This window comes from Gymnogyps californianus, chromosome 8 (assembly GCF_018139145.2).
Source record: "Gymnogyps californianus isolate 813 chromosome 8, ASM1813914v2, whole genome shotgun sequence".
Classification (NCBI taxonomy): Eukaryota; Metazoa; Chordata; class Aves; order Accipitriformes; family Cathartidae; genus Gymnogyps; species Gymnogyps californianus.
In genome coordinates, this window is record NC_059478.1 from 3,255,686 (window position 1) to 3,273,673 (window position 17,988).

The 17,988-nt window shown below is 37.3% G+C and overlaps 1 protein-coding gene across 2 annotated transcripts in view; it reads right to left on the bottom strand.

Annotated features, from left to right (window-relative positions):
* SWT1 (SWT1 RNA endoribonuclease homolog) overlaps positions 1–17,988 on the bottom strand; it is a 39,948-nt gene that overhangs the window by 5,450 nt on the left and 16,510 nt on the right. Inside the window, exons 14-18 of one of the 2 annotated variants that reach the window (XM_050900889.1) lie at positions 17,347–17,492; positions 15,711–15,919; positions 13,894–14,022; positions 2,917–2,983; positions 1,951–2,015 (exon numbers count right to left, since the gene is read on the bottom strand). In XM_050900889.1, coding sequence (XP_050756846.1) covers positions 1,951–2,015; positions 2,917–2,983; positions 13,894–14,022; positions 15,711–15,919; positions 17,347–17,492 — 616 coding nt within the window. Of the gene's footprint in view, positions 1–1,950; positions 2,016–2,916; positions 2,984–12,652; positions 12,742–13,893; positions 14,023–15,710; positions 15,920–17,346; positions 17,493–17,988 lie in introns of those variants that run through there. The other variant, XM_050900890.1, reaches the window with a different exon arrangement.

Here is a 17,988-nt window from a genome sequence, read left to right on the forward strand (position 1 = left end):
CCAGATAAGAAGAAACCCTTTGGATCAAAATTTCAAGACAAGGGCATCTTTGGTGTATCCTAAAAAAGGAACAGTCAGAGTACAAATATTCTAAACAGGAATTTATCTCCCAAAGAATTCAGAGGCAAGGTTGAAGTAAAAACGTTCGCTGGTAATTGAAGCAGGGGGAAACACTTTGTTCAGCACGTTTCTGCCAAAGCACAAGTAACTCAGCCTGCCTTAAAGCAGCCTCTTTTCCTGTGCCTTTGCTCTTGGAACATCTCTTTTTAATTGAGTGCTTTTAAAACCTCATTTAGCATCTCTGCTTTACTGGGTGGAGTCATATTTTATTTCACTTCTTTAATACCAAATAGTTTCATTGCTGTCCTAACTGAGAACAACAATTAGACATTAGTAGTACTTTGAAAATCTGTGGATTGAATTTATAGCAACAGATCTTAATCTTCGCTTCATTTGCTTTATATGTCTTCAAAGGACGTAACTTACATGTAACAAAAATGTCACCCTCACCCCGTACCGCTCATCCAGAAAAACCAAAGTTCTGGTGAGAGTGTTTGTTTTGGCCATGAAATCTACTGTGGCACACAGAATTCACGACAATGGTCCAAGTTTTTGGGCTTTCTGATAAAATACGGACCTAGGGACACCTTTCAAACATCAAGCAACTGCAGTTCCCTTGCTACCCTTTGCACAGTAGCAAAGGCTGTATGTACGCTGTAGATTTTATACAGACAATGATGGAGATGTCCACAAATGTCTGAAAATGTGAGAACTACAGAAGTGCCGATCATCGACTCAAGACAGTTAAGCTTCTAAACTGCTTTTCTCTACTGATACATAGATTGAATCTCTCCCTCCCTGCATAACTTTTCTCCCCTGACCTAGCAATTTGCCCTTTCAAATTCACAGAAGATTTCGGAAATCAGTATCAATCCAGGCAAAGGAACATTTTTTAGAATAGTTTGCCTACTCAGATTAAAATAATCTGCAAGCCTTTTACACAGCTGATGGAACCATGCTTCATATCCTGGCAAGTTACAGCTAATTCATATCCCTAGAACAGCGACATCAAAGAAAATATTTACCTGTCTTTTATTATCCACTTAAGATTTATTAAAAAAACCATTATGGCATTTAAAAACCTGACAGAACGGGGACTTACAAGCCCTCAATTACACAAATTCAGAAAGAAACCTTTGATGAGCCAGAAACTTTACTGTAAAGAACTGTAAGGCTTGCATGACACTCATTTTTAAATTAATGCTTTCAAGGCCTTTAACTCAGCTGCACAACAGAACTTTTATTTTCCTGTGGCTGAACTTTAAAAAAGCCTCCTAAAATGGAAACAAGTACTTGGAATCCTACGTTTGTTTCTCCTTTTTTTCTAATTGTACTTACAAACGGCTTAGTAACAGACAATGGCTTAATTTATGACTTTAGTAACGACGGCCACAATGTAGCACAGCAACTGCAGACATGCCGCTTTTCATGGTACAGTTCGATCACTTGAATCACCTTGAGAATCGCAGGGTTTTTTCCTCTGCTGATTTAAGCAAAGTTCATATAATAACGAGTTCTGTTACAAGAAATACCTCACCAAAACAGAATTTCAGTTATAATCAAATTGTCTGCCACTAAGCCATGAATTCAAAACTGGTAGAGGAAAGAGGGACCAAACATCTCACCTCAAACAGCTGAAAATCACTGTGTAGATGCTAATGGCTCATCCCTCATTTAATTTCTGTCCTCTTCTACTCTGTTGTAATAGTAGGTCATTTAAAAAAAAAAAGGGGGGGGGGGGGACATCCCCACTCACCTTCCCTATGCCCCTCCTACAAATGGCGATTTTTTTATTTATCCAAGCGATTTCTCTTATGGTACTTTGGTTAATACAGTACATGCTAAAACGCTGTCTCAAAACCCATCTGATGTGGTCAGTAATTGGCTTACCGATATAGCTCTTGTGAAACACACTCATAAAGCTCCTCAGCAGTGAATTTTATACTGTTATTTATCTAAAACAAAGAACAAAGAATTAACATAGTAATTTACCAAGTATCACATATCGATTAAAATTATACAGCTGGTAGAACAGATACGGTTAATGTATTACCTAACAGGCCCTCAAGTTGAGACAGTACATGAAAAAGTCACACTATGTATTATAAAATCAAATATTACAAATGAACAATCATGATTGTATATAATGGGAGTGATAGATATCACTCCAGCTCCATTTTCTAATAATTTCTGCACAAATCTAAAAGACCTTAAATAATTCTTCCTCCCCTCTTAATTTACCCTATAGTTCTATAGCAAATGAAGTTCTGACTGGTGCTAATTCCACAAATATATGTAGAGGCCCAAACACCAAATATATTTTCCTGTATAGGAGAGGACTGCAAATCTGAACTACGTAATATACTAAATGGAAAAATACCTCTATTCTACTGCAAGCATTCATTTCAATTTCTCTTCTTAAAAGCTTTCAGCACAAATCAGTTAAAACTTGATGAATAACTGGTAATTTCAATTTCTCTTTTTTTCTGTGAACTACAGCCAGTATTCCCCATGGAACTACCTAATGCAATGTACTCTCTTCTTAAAATGACTAGGCTAGGGATGTTGTGGTGACTTCAGCTTCAAGGCTTTTTACTCTCGACAGTGAGTCATTCACAACAAGTGAGCGCTCAGAAAGTCACGCGAGCAACTCAAATACCAGTAGAGATTCAAATAGCCTTTGGTAGGCAGCAACCAAAAATCTATTTTTATGTCCAACACGTAATAAATAAGAGCAGATCTTCAAAATTCTAGCTCAGTGGAAACACAACGATGGGACAGCTAACCTCATAACTACTTCAAATAAGAAACTGTAACTGAAGTGTATCTGAGAAAACATTAAAGAAAACTTCCTACCTCGTTGCTTATGAGGAAGTTATAGAGGGTCCAAATATCTTGGAAACTACTGGTTGGGGTCAAAATTCTGAAAAAGAAAAGTTTTGGGATTTTTTAAGCAAGTATAAAAGGATTCTATGGAAGAGTTAAAATAGTCAGAAATGCTTGATGGAAAAAAAAAAAAATCTAATTACTTTCTTTAAACAAAAAGGAAATTCTGATCTTTGAAGAATTTTCCCTTCCACTCATCCCTTTCCACTCCTCTAAAAGAATTAAATGAGCTTATTATTTCTGAAAGGACTTTCTATGAAGGTTTTTCCTAATTAAAAATTCAACTGATGTTTTTATGAGCAATTTCTCTATATAGACAGGAAGAAAACCAGCAATAATTAAAAGCCTTTTGTTTCACATAAGCAAAGCCTGCTGTATTAATGTGGAGCAACAGAAAAGTGACACGCAACACAAAACTTTCCCACACCAGCTAACGCTTTAACTCCTTCCCTCCAGTATTCTAAATGTACAGCTCAAACGCTACAATTTACATACCATTTTTGCCACTTCTAATAATAACCAATTCCCACCCGATACTGAGAAGTGAAAATGGGATTTGACAGCTGAAGAGAGGTGTCTTTATGAAGAACCTAGTATCGTGTGAAATACTGGGATTTTATTTAGCCACGAGTGCACACAGCAGCCAGCGACATTTCAGTCTTCCCCAAAATCTAGTCCCTGGTCACCACGTTACAAGCGGAGATACCACCCGCAGAAGAAAGCATCAGCTTTGGTCTCTCCGTAAGGTGCTGTGAAGTTCTGAGAGACGTACACCCTTTTCCACAAGGCTCCAAAAATGATCCAGTAAGGAAGTGATTCTCTCAAAAATTAATTATCCTAATCTACGTAAGCAGATATAATTCAGTAATACCTCAGTGTAACTTCATTTGCATTCACTAGGAAAAAATGGAACCCTCTTAAACATTACAAAATGTACATTAAAATCTACATTAAAAACCATGTAACACTTTACATATATTAAGAAATACTGATAAAATTCTGCCTTAAGTTTTAAGTGTGTAAATAATGATTAAGAAAATGACTGGATTGGGGGGGGAATTGAAAAAAATCTTTTTTGGGAAGCTCTATTTACTTTCCCATGGGAAAGTGCCCAAATTCTCCCCTCCCTCCCCTTGCAAGCTGTAAGCCTTTATAAATGAATTAATTAGGAATTGAAAAACAACAGAAAACTAACAGAATAAGTTAAAAATCCCAGTTAAAAAAGACACTGTATTTTAAACAGGCTGGAAGACCGTGACACACCACAGGATTTATTGTAACTAGTAAATCCGCTGCTTGTTTTCCTCATGATTTTTCATAGGAATTATCACTGTTACAAAAGTTAGTCACACATTCTTTCCCCCTTCGTAAGAAGACGTACCCAGAATTTTTTTCTTAAACTAAAACACTTAACCTGCCAACTAAAAGTCAGCAAGAGAACCAGTTGGCTAGTTTTCCTAAAAATACCTTGAAGCCTTGAACTGCTACCTCAGTGAGAAAGCTATCAGCTTTGACAGCGTAAAACCCCGGCAGAGACAATTTGGCAAACATCCTTGGAAACGCTGGGAATCTTGGCAGCCTGAACTGCATCGCAGCTAAGATTCCCACCGACCAGCTCCATGTAGCCGTAAGCCAGCAACCCTGTCTGCATGGGACAATACATCAGCTTTAGCTATCGCATCAGTCATCTCCAACAGAAATAAATGAGTATACCCGAGCCTGGGAAAGTGTGATTTCTATTGCTGATGATTTTTGTACCACTCTGCCTTCGATTTCATGCAGAAAGGAGGAAAGCTTGCATGTTTGTTTTCATAAAACTGAATGCAGAACCGTACAAAACATAAAAGGTAAGATATTACTAATAACTTCACCTGAAGGCCATTACGAGTTGCTACGCAATATGTTGGGGCAAAATATGTTCATCGCTGTTTTTTCCCCTGCTGTGCCAAGGACACATACGCAAGGGTGTTGGGTAAGTAAGACTGCTGCCACAGTTGAGCTGCTGGTGGGAAACCCAGCCAGGTAAGCTTTCGGTAGGAAGGATGGAGGGTGGGGGGAAAGGGCGGCTGGTGAGAGAAAGACCCGTATTAATTATGGGCTTCTGGATTTTGTGGAAGAAAAATGTACGTACGAGCTAGGAAAAGGTGAAGAAAGAGACTGAGAGCAGAGTGGAAGGCAGGATTAAACGGTGCTGCCTTTCCCTTTGACTATACGGCACCTCAGCGCGGCTATTTCTGTCCGCCTGACTCCTAACTTCCCAGGGCAGAGCAGTGGCTAGAAACTTCCAAGTTTCATTTCCAAGTTCTTAGCAAGGCCACATTGAAAGAAAAGCAGTTTGAAAGTCATTTTCGAAGCAGTATTAGACTGTAATTCCAAGGTCATTTTTAGACCCTGGTTTTGCACAGATCTTTAATTGTACTGTGAGTATGAAAGCAGCCAACACACCACCCACATTTCCTTTCCCTTAACAAACGTAACACCACCAGCATCACATACACTGTATTTGATCTTTTCTCACTGAAGGGAGCACTTTTTAACGATTACTAGAGAATCTGAATCTTGACACCAGTTAGGATGCTACAGACATCCATTAATCCAAAAATTATTCCATTGATGCTTCCCAGACTATGCCCTTTAGGCACTCAGTAAGGTAACCCTCACCACTCTTCATATTCATTTCTTGTCAGGACATCAAATTGGAAAACATACTTATTTTTGTACCGGTGACTAAAGCGTACTAGCAAACGCCTAACATTATTGGTTTAGCTCACGAAAAGTGACCAGACCTCAGGTGGATGTACAAACTGGCTATGCTTCTGGTTCTTTGGAAAAAAAAAAAACAAAGTAAAATGTGTAAATAAGCATACAAGTAACTTAATGTTAAATCCTGTAACTTATTTTATGGCGTTTGCTTGGATTATGACAACAATTGCTTCTGGGTTTATAACATGAAATGAGAAGTCTGACATTTGGCTCAAAGCTTTACAATATCTTCAAATAAAAGACATTTGTTGTTTTCAAGGAAGAACCATTGCTACACACGGAGTACTGAAAAGAAGCTGGTGAGAGAACAGCTTGCACCGTAACTTCCCCCACAAATTCTTAACAGGTCAGCATTCATAAAACATGCTTATTGCTGTTTTCAACTAAATAGGAACCGGAATACAAGCTCCAGCCTTAGAATATATTTCTCTGTAGAAAACTGTAACACATTCCTGTCTGCAGAGCAATGATTTCACACCACCGCTGCTGTCTACTGGTTTTAATCATTTTATGTTCCTTTGGTCTCCTGTAGCCACCATACTGTGTTACGGAAAATAGAAATTTTAAGAGAAGATGTACATTAGGAAATCTGGACATGTTTGTATGCACATCGACTCTGCATCTATTACTTCATTAAATCAAGTTGATCTCATTTTCATCAAAGTTTCTCAGTGAAAAACAGTCTGCCTCAGCTACAGAACTATGCCTAGAGAACACCCTCTAAATTAATAATACATGAAGTAAATGGGCTCTTATGCAAAACTCTGCTAACAAGCAATCTGAATCTCAGTATTGTGACCACTGCAATATTAACCACTGCTTTTTCTTCTCTCTCAACATGACATCAAACGTATTTCAAAAGCAGAGGGTGGAAATCCACTGAATCACTCTGCCTTTCCTATGAGCACAGCCATGCAAAACCAAACTACAGACGACCCCCCGTTATGTACTGCAACTTTTAATTAATCCAAACATCATGCTCTGAGCAGGTGTTGGCAAAGATGCTGGGTGACATGAAAGCTGGATTGCCACTAAAATGCAATTTGTTGATTAAGCTAAAAACTATAGTATGGTTCTATGCAGTTTTCTGAAAATATTTAGTACATGAGGTAGAGAAGAGCATGCCATAGAAAGACACCAAAAGTGACTATCGGTACCAGCCACAACACGGAGGTTAGATATTGTTCTTGAAGCAGAAGGAAGAAAGGAGAGAGCCAGACTTAATGATTTCTATCTCATAAGCAACAGGCCTTCCCAAACCACTCAGAACGTTTCTTTACCTACTGTCCTGTCACTTATCTGATGCCCAATATATGCATACAGTGTAAGATACGATAATCAAAAATGGAAATGGATAGGAAATAGCTCACGATGTGGTTCCTCACTTGTGCATAGAGAAGACCTGGGAAACATGCAAAGTCTATTTGGAAAGGATCAGAAAATTAACTTATCAAATAGAAGGAAAAAAAAAAAAACCACCAACCTACAAGACAATCTGGCAGTAAAAGCAGGTCAGCCTGCCAGCTGCTCACAAACACTAAAATCCTGGGCAATGACAAGTAAAGCATATGGATAAAAGTCATATGAAACTACGTGGTAGTCACTCTCAAATCTGGCCAAACAACCTCTGTATCGCAGTATTTGCCACACTGAGCCATTCCTCTTTAACAGTTCTATGTAATTGCCTGTGGCGTAAGACTGATAAGACTGTCGTAAAGCATTAACTAATTCAATAAATCCGTGCAGTTAATCAAAAAGGCATATGACTTAATTGTATAAAAGTCAGCTTAACCCATTAAAAGCCCCATTTAACCTCACTGTCAGAATATCAGGGAAGCAAAAAAGATGAGAAATGGAAAAACAAAACTTCCATGCAGCTTGTTAACAATTCCTCATTACACTGCACTGCAATAAGGGACTCAAACTGGTGTTACAACGATCAACACATGCCAGAGTTTTGTTCAACATCAACCTATTGGAAAATTAAGGGGATTTTTCCCCCAAAAAAGTCAAGCTCATGCTTTCTTCTATTGTGGAAGTACTTCAGATGTCAGATCCTAGTGCCACTTTGTCTAGACGCTTATTCTCTAGCTTTACAAGGTCAGAAAGGATCATGGCTTTTACAACACTAACTCATTTATTCAAACTTTTCTGCTTTTTAGACTGGTTTGAAGGCAACAAGGCTTAAGCAGCTGCCACAGCATCACCTCTGCCCTGCACCTTGTTAAGCACCGGCCAATTTCAGCTGTATTTGACAGAGGCAGAGGTCTTGAAACTTTTTAATTTCTTACAGCTCTCATTAAAATAAGCAGAAGGGTAAAGGACAAATTTGGACCCTGGCAGCAGAGAAGACTGTAGGTAAGTTCAAATGTAATAGGAGATGGCAAAGAATCCATGTAGGAAAGGAAACGCTAGAACCAGGAGAAAACCTTTTGTCAGATACTGCACATTTTCAACTATACCAGACATAATAATTAAACTAAAGGATACAATACTACAGAAAGATGAGCTTCAGAAATGCTATTACTGACGTAAAGTGGTTTTCTTAGTAACCAAGGGGATGTTTCCACATTAGTGCTGACCCCTGGGGAGGGACATTTCTACAGACGACACCTCTCTGCAAGATGCCTTACGGCTCATCCAACCGTAATCCTGCTCTCGGCTGTGCCAATCTGACTGTGGGTGGTCAAAACGCTCCGTGGGAGGAGGTTATAAATCCTCCTCTTGCTCACAATTTGTGAGTTACGCAAATTATGTTACACATCTCGTTCAAAGATCAGAAGAGAGATGATGGGTAGCACCGTTAGCCAGATCTGCCACTAAGAAAAGGAAGAGGGAACCATGCCCGTGTCGTATAATGTTTAAATGTGGTATTTCCAATACCTGTTCTTCATTCATAGTAAATTCTGTTTACCTTGGAAAAAATGCACAAAGCCCAGCACTCTGAGGCTGAAATTTACATTTAAAGTAATCTAACTGTTCTCCTTTAGTGGGTCAAGAACATTTCAGGTTTCACCTAAATAAATAAAAAAATAAAAATTAAACAACTAGTGATAGGGAAGTCTAATACTTTTTGAACTGGGAGTGAATCTCCATTTTATTTCTAGAAGGAGACTGCATGAGGAGGAAGATTAACAGTAGAGCTCTTAATCTAGAGACTTTACGACAGAAACTACTAAATGCCATGGCAGTTCAAGGGAAGGAAGACAATTTTCTAACTAGACACCAAGAAAAAGAAATCTCAGCTCCTCCATTGACCAGCTGAATAAACAAAGAGAAGACAGTTTCTCTACATCTGTAGAATTCTGTTTTTAAATTAGTAAAACTGTAGAACTGGTTTTAAATTATTTACTCCCAAAATATTCAATTCAGTGATCAGTTCTGATACAGTAACGCTTTCCTGCACCACTGAGATCTTAAAACAATCCTACTTTTAATTTACAAACATTTATGGAGTCCTCGTTTAAATCAGTGCTTTCCAAACAAACAAAATCATTGGGAATTTGAGAGAAATTCCATTTAGATAAAATATTAGAAAAGCAGAATTCAGGTTCCTTACTGCAGTAAGTAACAGATAAATATTTTTACAGCTGACACTATATTAGTATAAATATTATGAGTATTGTATCTAAGAGTATATGAGGTAAATTGTGAGTGATTTTAAAGTTGGCATGTGAACAAAACAATTATTTCTTAGCAAACAGATGAAAAAAAATCAAACTAGAAATAACTATATCAATTCACCAAAGACTAAACTTTCTTTTTCTGTTAACAAGGATTTCTTATCTAAAAGTAACTGGGGCAGGGAACATGAAGCCATGTAAAATTCCCTAGGGGTGCATATAAACCTTTGAATCAGAAGTTATATTCGGCCAAGGGAAAACGTTGGCTAATGTAAACCCCTACAGATACATTTAAATGCTGCTGCTGAAGCCTTTGAAAGGGTAAGGAAGCTATCTGTAGCCAATATTCCAACCAGTACGTTAATGGGAAGATTTGACAGCAACAAGACACAAAATATGTTTCAGATGACTGATCGTGAAAACCTACAAGTACTTCCAGCCTTCTGCTGGTGTTGGTGCACGCAGTAATTTCAATGGGTTAAGAGAGAAACCCATCCTGCACACAGAAAGTGGAGAGAAGTTATGATGTAACTTAAGTATACAGTCAAATACATCTTAAGTATATACACCCCCAGCAGCGATACCTTGCAAGGCATTCTGCACTTCTTAGAACAAGATCTGTAAGAGTTAATTATCTGTGGTAAGTACTTAAACCTCTCTTCTCTCCAAAGATGAAGGGCCCAAACATCTTCCAGCAGAATCAGTGGAAGAACTTCTACAAGTGATGAAAGATTTGGCACAAACTTGAAAACTCTGAGTTCTAGAAATACTTCTTGTTGCCTCAAAGAGCTACTCGAAAACCAAGAAATTATTTTAAAAAGTTTTTTGAAGATAATTATTTTAATTTATTTTAAAGGTTTAATTTAAGAGTCCTTAAATTAGGTCCTCTAGGTAACTAGTTCCAAATAACACCCAACCCAAATAATACACCACAGAAATACAAGTGTAAACCTTCACTGAAAACAGTCAGAAATATTATTCAATCCAAAATTATTTAAAAACATGTCACGGTTTTATAATTTGACTTGAAGTATAAATTTCAGGGGTTTAATAATCTTTGTTCATTGCTAGTCAATGTAATATACATCAACATATATAATACCCTCTGCTGTCAAAAGTGGAAAATAGGTATTTCATGCTCACTTTTTAAGTGAGTAAGTCTCAGGAACACACTGATACTACAATGGCTGCGAGGATCAGCTATATTTGATGAGACAACTAACACATACTTGTTTAAATACATTCCTGCTGCCAAAAGAAGCAGGTAGGTTATCCACAGCTGCTAACTATACTAGTTACTGTCTTCATTTTTAAGCTGAAGTACTGCAAAACATTTATGGCATGCAGTATTTTGCAGTATAAATACCGTTCTGCTACCAATATTGTTAGAGGAAGAAGCAAAGATAAAATTAAAAATCTATATGGTATGATAAAAGTTACAAAAATAGGGTAAGATGCAAAAAGCTGTTAGTAAGACCTCTCCCATGAAACAGCTTTTTTTTTTTTTTTCTTTTTTTAATATCTGTATTTGTCATAAACATGTCCTGGTCATCAAGTCTGAATAGCTGTAGTAGTGCCACTAGTGTAGTATTTTTTTTAATGAGGAAGGGTATCATTACACACATCTCAAGAAGTGTGATTGTGCTTTTCTAATTGTTTTTAACAGTCTGAAAACCTGAACTTCTAATGCAGTTGAACTTTCCATGTAACTTATTTGTAAAACTTCCAAACTTCCACAAGACAGTTTCTCTATTCTTTGTTCTGGACAGCAAGGAATAGAAGGTAACACAGAAAACACTTGTATTTCATCACTAAAAGCTGTATTACCTCCAAATATTCAAGCTAGAGCTTTTTCACTACTTTTTCTCCAGATGCCTCCTTTTCTGCAATCACACCATTCGATTAACTATAAGTCACTGAAAGGAATTTTTTCAAAAATCAAGAAAAATAAATATACTCTAAGTTCAGTTTTAGAAAGGCTGAGCGACATAGGCAAAATGAGCCTGCCTCTCGCTTTTGAAAACGCCAGACTTTTTGTTTTAATACTCTGTAATACACATAAACCTACAATGATTCATAAATACGGCTTCCGACTCTTTGGAAAACTTACTCCGAAGTCTCCAACTAACTTAAATACCTACACTCAAGACTAGAACAGAAGAGTACATGGTAGTGTCTCTGAATTTCTTGCTCCACGATGCCCCCTATTGCAAACCTGCAGAACAAACTCAGAGCAGGCATTTCCAAATGCAACCGTGCAGGAAAATTACTCCACTCCGAGAATCATCCTGGATGCATAAACAGTGTATTTCAGTTGAGTGGTAGAAAAGAAAATTCTAAAAAGTATGAAAGGAATTTTTAAAGCCATTTCATAAATGTTATTGAGCGTCACGGTAATCACACGGAACAGAAAATAGCCTCTCCATTTCAAATAAAGTCAAATGGCAGAATCCTGTTTATCTTTGCTCCAGATACTCTAATGGCTCTAATCAAGAAAGTACATCATCTGTAAAATAGATTTCTCTGATACATTGTTAGACCTTTGTATTTTTACAGAGCTCTCCCATAAGGGGAAATACAGGAGGTAAGTAGCTTTCACTAAAAGAAATAAAAAACGTCTTTTGTTATTGCCACACAAAGTTTTAATGAAACACCTCTGTAACACAGAAATAACGATCTTGAAGCACCATATTCCCATTAAATCTCATCCACCACATATATAAACTGATACCACAGGATTCATTGCAAGAACTTTAGGACTGGAATGCAAAGAACCAAGTTTAGCAGTAACCTGCTTTATTAAAACAATCTTTAGAGAAAAAAGACAAACAATCAGCAATGAAAATGAATCAATTACACCAAGCTGCTCCAGCTCACATTTCTACCCATATTTTTCTGTTTCTTCTTTCATAATATTTAGACCATTTATCTTTGAAAGACAGACAATTCTTTGAATGGATTTATCCCACTATTAGTGTGCTGTACAGAAAAAAATCAGGCCTAGAACTTCGGCTATAATACTACTATTGCAGGGATGGTCTTTTATGCTCATGTGAACACACTACTTCACATGCGTGTACCTTGAAGCTTGTTTGGGACTTACAGAATATATGTTTTACTCAAACACTTTAATTAAAGAAATATTCTTTTGACCATAATGAAAAAAAACTTATTTGGGAGTGGTGACAAGTGAAGCAAATGTTTGCACAATTCTATCATAATTTTTATTGAAAAAGAGAAATACTCAAGCAGTTACAGATGAAAACTAGCTCAAGTCCCAAGTGACAGAGCTCCAGATCCCTGCTCCAGACTTCTGAAGTGCCTTCACAGGTCAGACCTCACACTTTACAGCTGGGATAACCATACTTGGCAGGACTGTTGTGATAACGATAGCATAAGGACTGTGAAACTTCAGAAAAGGTTGTAATGAACATCGCTAAGTACTGATAATGCAAGTTTAAAAGCTCACTACTATGGTAGAATGATAGAAAAGACACTTCTTGAAAAAAATTATATGCTTATTAGATAATCTCTAACAAAGCTGTAACAGTCTACAGTAGAAATGTAATATACCTCAACATTTCCTCGAAAGGCAGATTGTTAATGTGCAGGGCAAGCCCAATCGTTTGGATGCATCCATTTCACAGTTTTCTAACCTATTTTAATCGTTACTGTGCAAAAAAAGTGTGCGAAGTGGTGTTGTTTTCCCAAATTAAATAGCTCCAGCCACTCAGATTCACGGCCTGTAACACTTCAGGATCCTCACGGCAGTTACTGGAACTTTAACCACAATTACAAATCAGTTCCTACAAACACTCTTTAAAGTCAATGGGAAACTGAGGAACTCCACAATCGTAAGCGTGACAATTTAAAGCATTCTTCTATGGCTGTTCCTGCTGGTGAATAAACTTCATTGTTATAAAAAAAGGACTAAACTAAGACTACACAGGAGATACCTTATTCTTTCCAGAGCTTGATTTTTATTATTCTGCACTCTTTAAAAAAAGGAGAAGGAAGACAGAGGGAATATTATCCTTCCTAAACTGAGAGTCCAGCTGATTGATTGTCATTGTTACTGCTGCAATATAGGGTTTGACTCATGAAGAATACTCTAGAATAGGTAACAGCAAAGTCCCAAAACTTTATGTCCTTCACTATATCGGAAATTTGCCCCAATTCCAGTGGGCCTCGCAGTTGAAAAACAAATGTTCTGAATTATTCAAAGTTCTTGTCATCAGAGCTAATCTATTAGTTAATCATGTCATAGCTCCTGTTACACTCTGAGCAGAGGCGAGTGGCTTGTCATCAAATACTGGAAAACAAATCCCAAGTCATAAAAGAGAAAATTCACTACAAGAGATCTGAATGTCTGCAACAGTTTCTTATTCTTTTGCTACCAAGAAATGGTTCTAGGTAGCCTTGATACCAACATTTTTACTGAAAATCATGTAACTAAGCACACATAATAAATTGTAGTTTGGCATCAAAAGATTTCAGTGACTTTTATGACTTCAGGTGACTGTTACTATCACTAGCTTTTATGACTAGCTTAAATGCTTACCTACTAATTCCTTCACGGATATCATTCACAGCCGCTAACAGTTTCTGCAGACCTAAAAAAGCTTCTTCCAACGAAGACTTTGCAGTCACAGTTACTGTGTTGGGGTCCAACTTTTGGAAAATTTCAATACTAATATTAAAAAGAAACAAAGAAGAGACATTGAAAAGCAGTTCATAAAACCCCTCAAAATTCAGAGAAACCCAGTCATCTATTGTACGCACTGTATTTTGACTATTAAAAAAAACCAAGGTCAAATGTAAATATCTACTAAAACCATGTTATCTGAAGTAGTCTTAGAATAAATGGTAGAAAGACCACACCCTACAATTGTTCTTCCCTGTCTAAAATTTTCCTTGGCAACTGTATTCTGTAACAGTATTTCACCTCTGACTTAAAGAGATTTATCATTAAACTTCACTTGAGAATGAAACAGTCTCTTCATGCATGAGTACACCTGAGTAAGCCTCTCTTAGAAGAGAACTGTTAGGTTAAAAGAAGACAAAGTAAAGTGCTTTCCATCAATTTTTCAAGCAGCTTCATTTTCCAGATTTACTGGAATGGGCTTGACACCTTCCCTGCAATGGCTGTGTTGGGACGACGAGCTGCAGCGCGCTCATGAAGAATTATCCCCACAGGCGCGAGGTAAGTAGTATTTTCTTGACAGGAGCAAGAAGAGTGTGAAGTGACCTTTGATTCTAAAATTTTATTCTCTTTTCACAGCACGGTCCTTAATAGGTGGGCAAGAGCCAACAGTTCAGTTGCATTTTCATTATAAAGTGGTACACTTCAAAGAGTTTTTCCTCGGTGCCTATATGAAACCTTTGAGTACACGATTACTATCCCAGTAAGAGAACACACTGAGACTGTTCCCTGGTGCATGTCCTCAGCTGACCTGAACACCACACCAAGCCAATTCCTAACCAGCTTCAATTCAGATTAATGTGCACTGGTGTAAGCCAAGAGGAGTATGCTGGTGCAGCTCTATCGTACATTCAAATGCCAGTGTAGAAATGCATTGGTGGAGTTATTATCACTGCTTATTAGGCAAGTCCTTAACAGACCACCAATAATGGAGTTCTTTGTGCCTGACATAACTCAGAGTCCCTCCTTTGAAAAGATTTCAGATTAAGACTACAAGAAGAAAACACTGTATCTATTCAGATTTTGTGATAGCATCCAAAAGTATGGCATCTCAGTGATTTTCAAGCAGATTTTTCAAAAATAACCGAAATAAAAACAATGGTAAAACATCTAGATGGAGGGAGGTTTAATTTTCTGCAATTTCAAGTTTATATGAGAAAGGAAATTCATCACTAGATTCTGCATGTGGATTTTATAGAGTGAAGGATTTTGCTTAACAAGAAAATTTATTATATTTCAAATTGATTAAAGTTTTTTAAAAAAGTAAACAATTTTGCATAAGCTAGTACACCTCCACAGGATTTGGAAAGAAAATAACCACAAGAAAACTTAGAGCTTGAATGCATCTTTATGGATAAAGATGAGATTTCCATGGATGTCTCGCATTTGTGGCTCTTACAGGGTTTTCAACACCATTCTCTAAGGCAACGTATTGCAGCCACTGTCCAGAAAAAGACCAGCAGACTAGACAGATCACTGACTGCATCCACATAACAATTTACAGGCTCCTAACTTTGTGCGACAAGTTGTGTCATTTTTTTTTTTTTGTGAGTTTTGATTAATTACTAACAGCTTCTTCTTTAACATAGGGGAAAAAAAAGCAATTTCTAAAGTGCGTTTGTTGGAAAATTATGGAAAGTTATGTAGAAGTTCTGAACTTCTTTAGCATACCGTACCTGTACAAGTTTATTGTATTCCATACACCTTCAAGGACTGACCAGATTTCCTGGTGCCTGTTTTCTTGAGCCACATGAAAGCTTGGATGTAACTTTTTTTCCTCAGAGCTTTGCAGATTTGGTGTCATTGCTTCCATTTTTTCACATACAGCATTTTCTGAAAGAACCATGATGTCTTCTGATAAATCCTGCTCACTGTCTGACCTCACCTTATAAAACAGTTTAGCAAACAAATAATGAATGTATTTGGTTCCTAACTTAAGAAAACTTGAACGCTTTATATATTTTTTAAAGCAATGCTCAAAAAAGCAAGGCTGAACTCTTCTAGTCATAACCATCTTTATTACAGTCTCCGCATCTAAAGCATCTCTCAGTCTTTCACCAAGTCTTTCTTCTATATGTATATATTGGTATTTCTACAGATAGGAAACTGAAGTGAAGGGAAACCCTATGCCAAAGCTTCCCAGACATGGTAAGCTGGTATAAATAAGAACTGCTTCTTACTCTTACTCCCTATCCCATGACTGATGGCACATTTTCCTCTGCAACAGCACGAAGTATTCATCTACTCATTCGGTAAACTGGTTCAGAAAATTTGTCCAGGTAAAGTGAAACTGATGTGGCACAACCTAGTCTGTACAAGGGCAGTTCTTCGTGAAGTCAGACACCTGTCCGGATAAGGACAGGAGGAAAGGCTTTCAGACAGAAAGCGTGCTTCTTATGGCAGCACCGTTCACAGAACGTTGGACTAAGTGGCTGACTGCAATGCACGCAGAAGTTACAGCACAGTAGACAATCAAGACTCTCACAGTAGACAAGACTCACACAGTAGACTGTGTGTAAGAGTAGACTCTTACACACAGTAGACAGTCAGATCATTCTTCCTCTCCTTGACCACCTTGTTCTTCCTTTCCCCTTCAGCTTTCTCCAAAACTGAAGAGAACTTCTTACAGATATTCTGACCTGCATTCTTTCCCATATTTAGAAATATTTCAAGTCATCCATGCTCATTATTCCATTTTTTATGCCATTACATATAGAACTAACAGTAACCACAAATCAAGACACTAAAATTTCTTCCACAGCAACTCAGAGATGAGCTGGAAGTAAAGACATACTTCTCAGAACACAAAAGGTGTCAGAACATCCCCCATTAACTATCACAAAGCACGTGACTTCATGTATAGCACCACAGCTACCAAGACAATGAAAGCTGAAATAGCACACCTAGGAACAGTAGTATTGGATCAACATCAGAAGTAGAAACAACAATTTTAATTTTAATCTTAATCTTTAAGGCCCTTTTCCATCAGCTACAAACACAACAGAAAACCAAGACATTTTTCCTGAAAGCAGCTAAATGATGTTTTTCAGTCACCCTCCTGATATTAACACATTTCTATTAGGGGAAAAAAAAAAGCCTGCCAAGCATATACATAAAGGCAGACATCTGCGACATGAAAATAAAAGTTAAATTTGGCGTCTATTAATTTTGAAAACACTCTAGCAACAACATTTCCTGCAATAATTTGTTGAAATTATGGGAATAATTTAGAAATCTAAGCCAAGTTTATAATAGGAGCATGGAGCAACTTCAAGAAGATGTTAGGTGAACAAATACTAAAGCTCCCCTTACCTGTGTAAGTGTTTGGTATAGCTTATTCACTTCAGCGTAAGCCTGGGGAAGCACACCATTATAGTCTGACCTTGAACTGAAAGCATGGAATAATTTTTTGGATTCCTGGAGCAAGATACGCACTGTTGAGGAGTCAACTGGTTTATCTGATATTTAGACATTAATATGGGAAATAGAAAAAAAACAAAGAGTATTAAATGTCAGGAGTTACCAATCTTAGGAGGCAAATTTAATACTCAAATATCTGGATTAACCGAAGCACATAAAAAGCCTTGAAAATGGTTCAGAAGCATTAGATAAAACAGTCTCAAGAGAAACGTGAGGTTAAGATTTCTCACTTCTTAATCAAATCTTCCAAATTTATCCCAGGATCTGGCAAGAGGATCAACTGGCATATCTAAAATAATTCTGCAGAACAGCAATATCCCAAAAGAGGTATATCTGTTAAAATCAAATTCTTAAAGACATCTTTAAGTAATTGAAAAGTTGGGGGTTTTTGGTTGGCTTTTTTTGAAAACAAGCCTCCCTGCCCTCATCTACCACATTAAGTAGTCTTTACTCCTCCATAATTTATTTGGCAAATGCAGATCATTTGACCACACATAACATGGTGGCAAAGGAGGGAGAAAGATTATTTGCTTT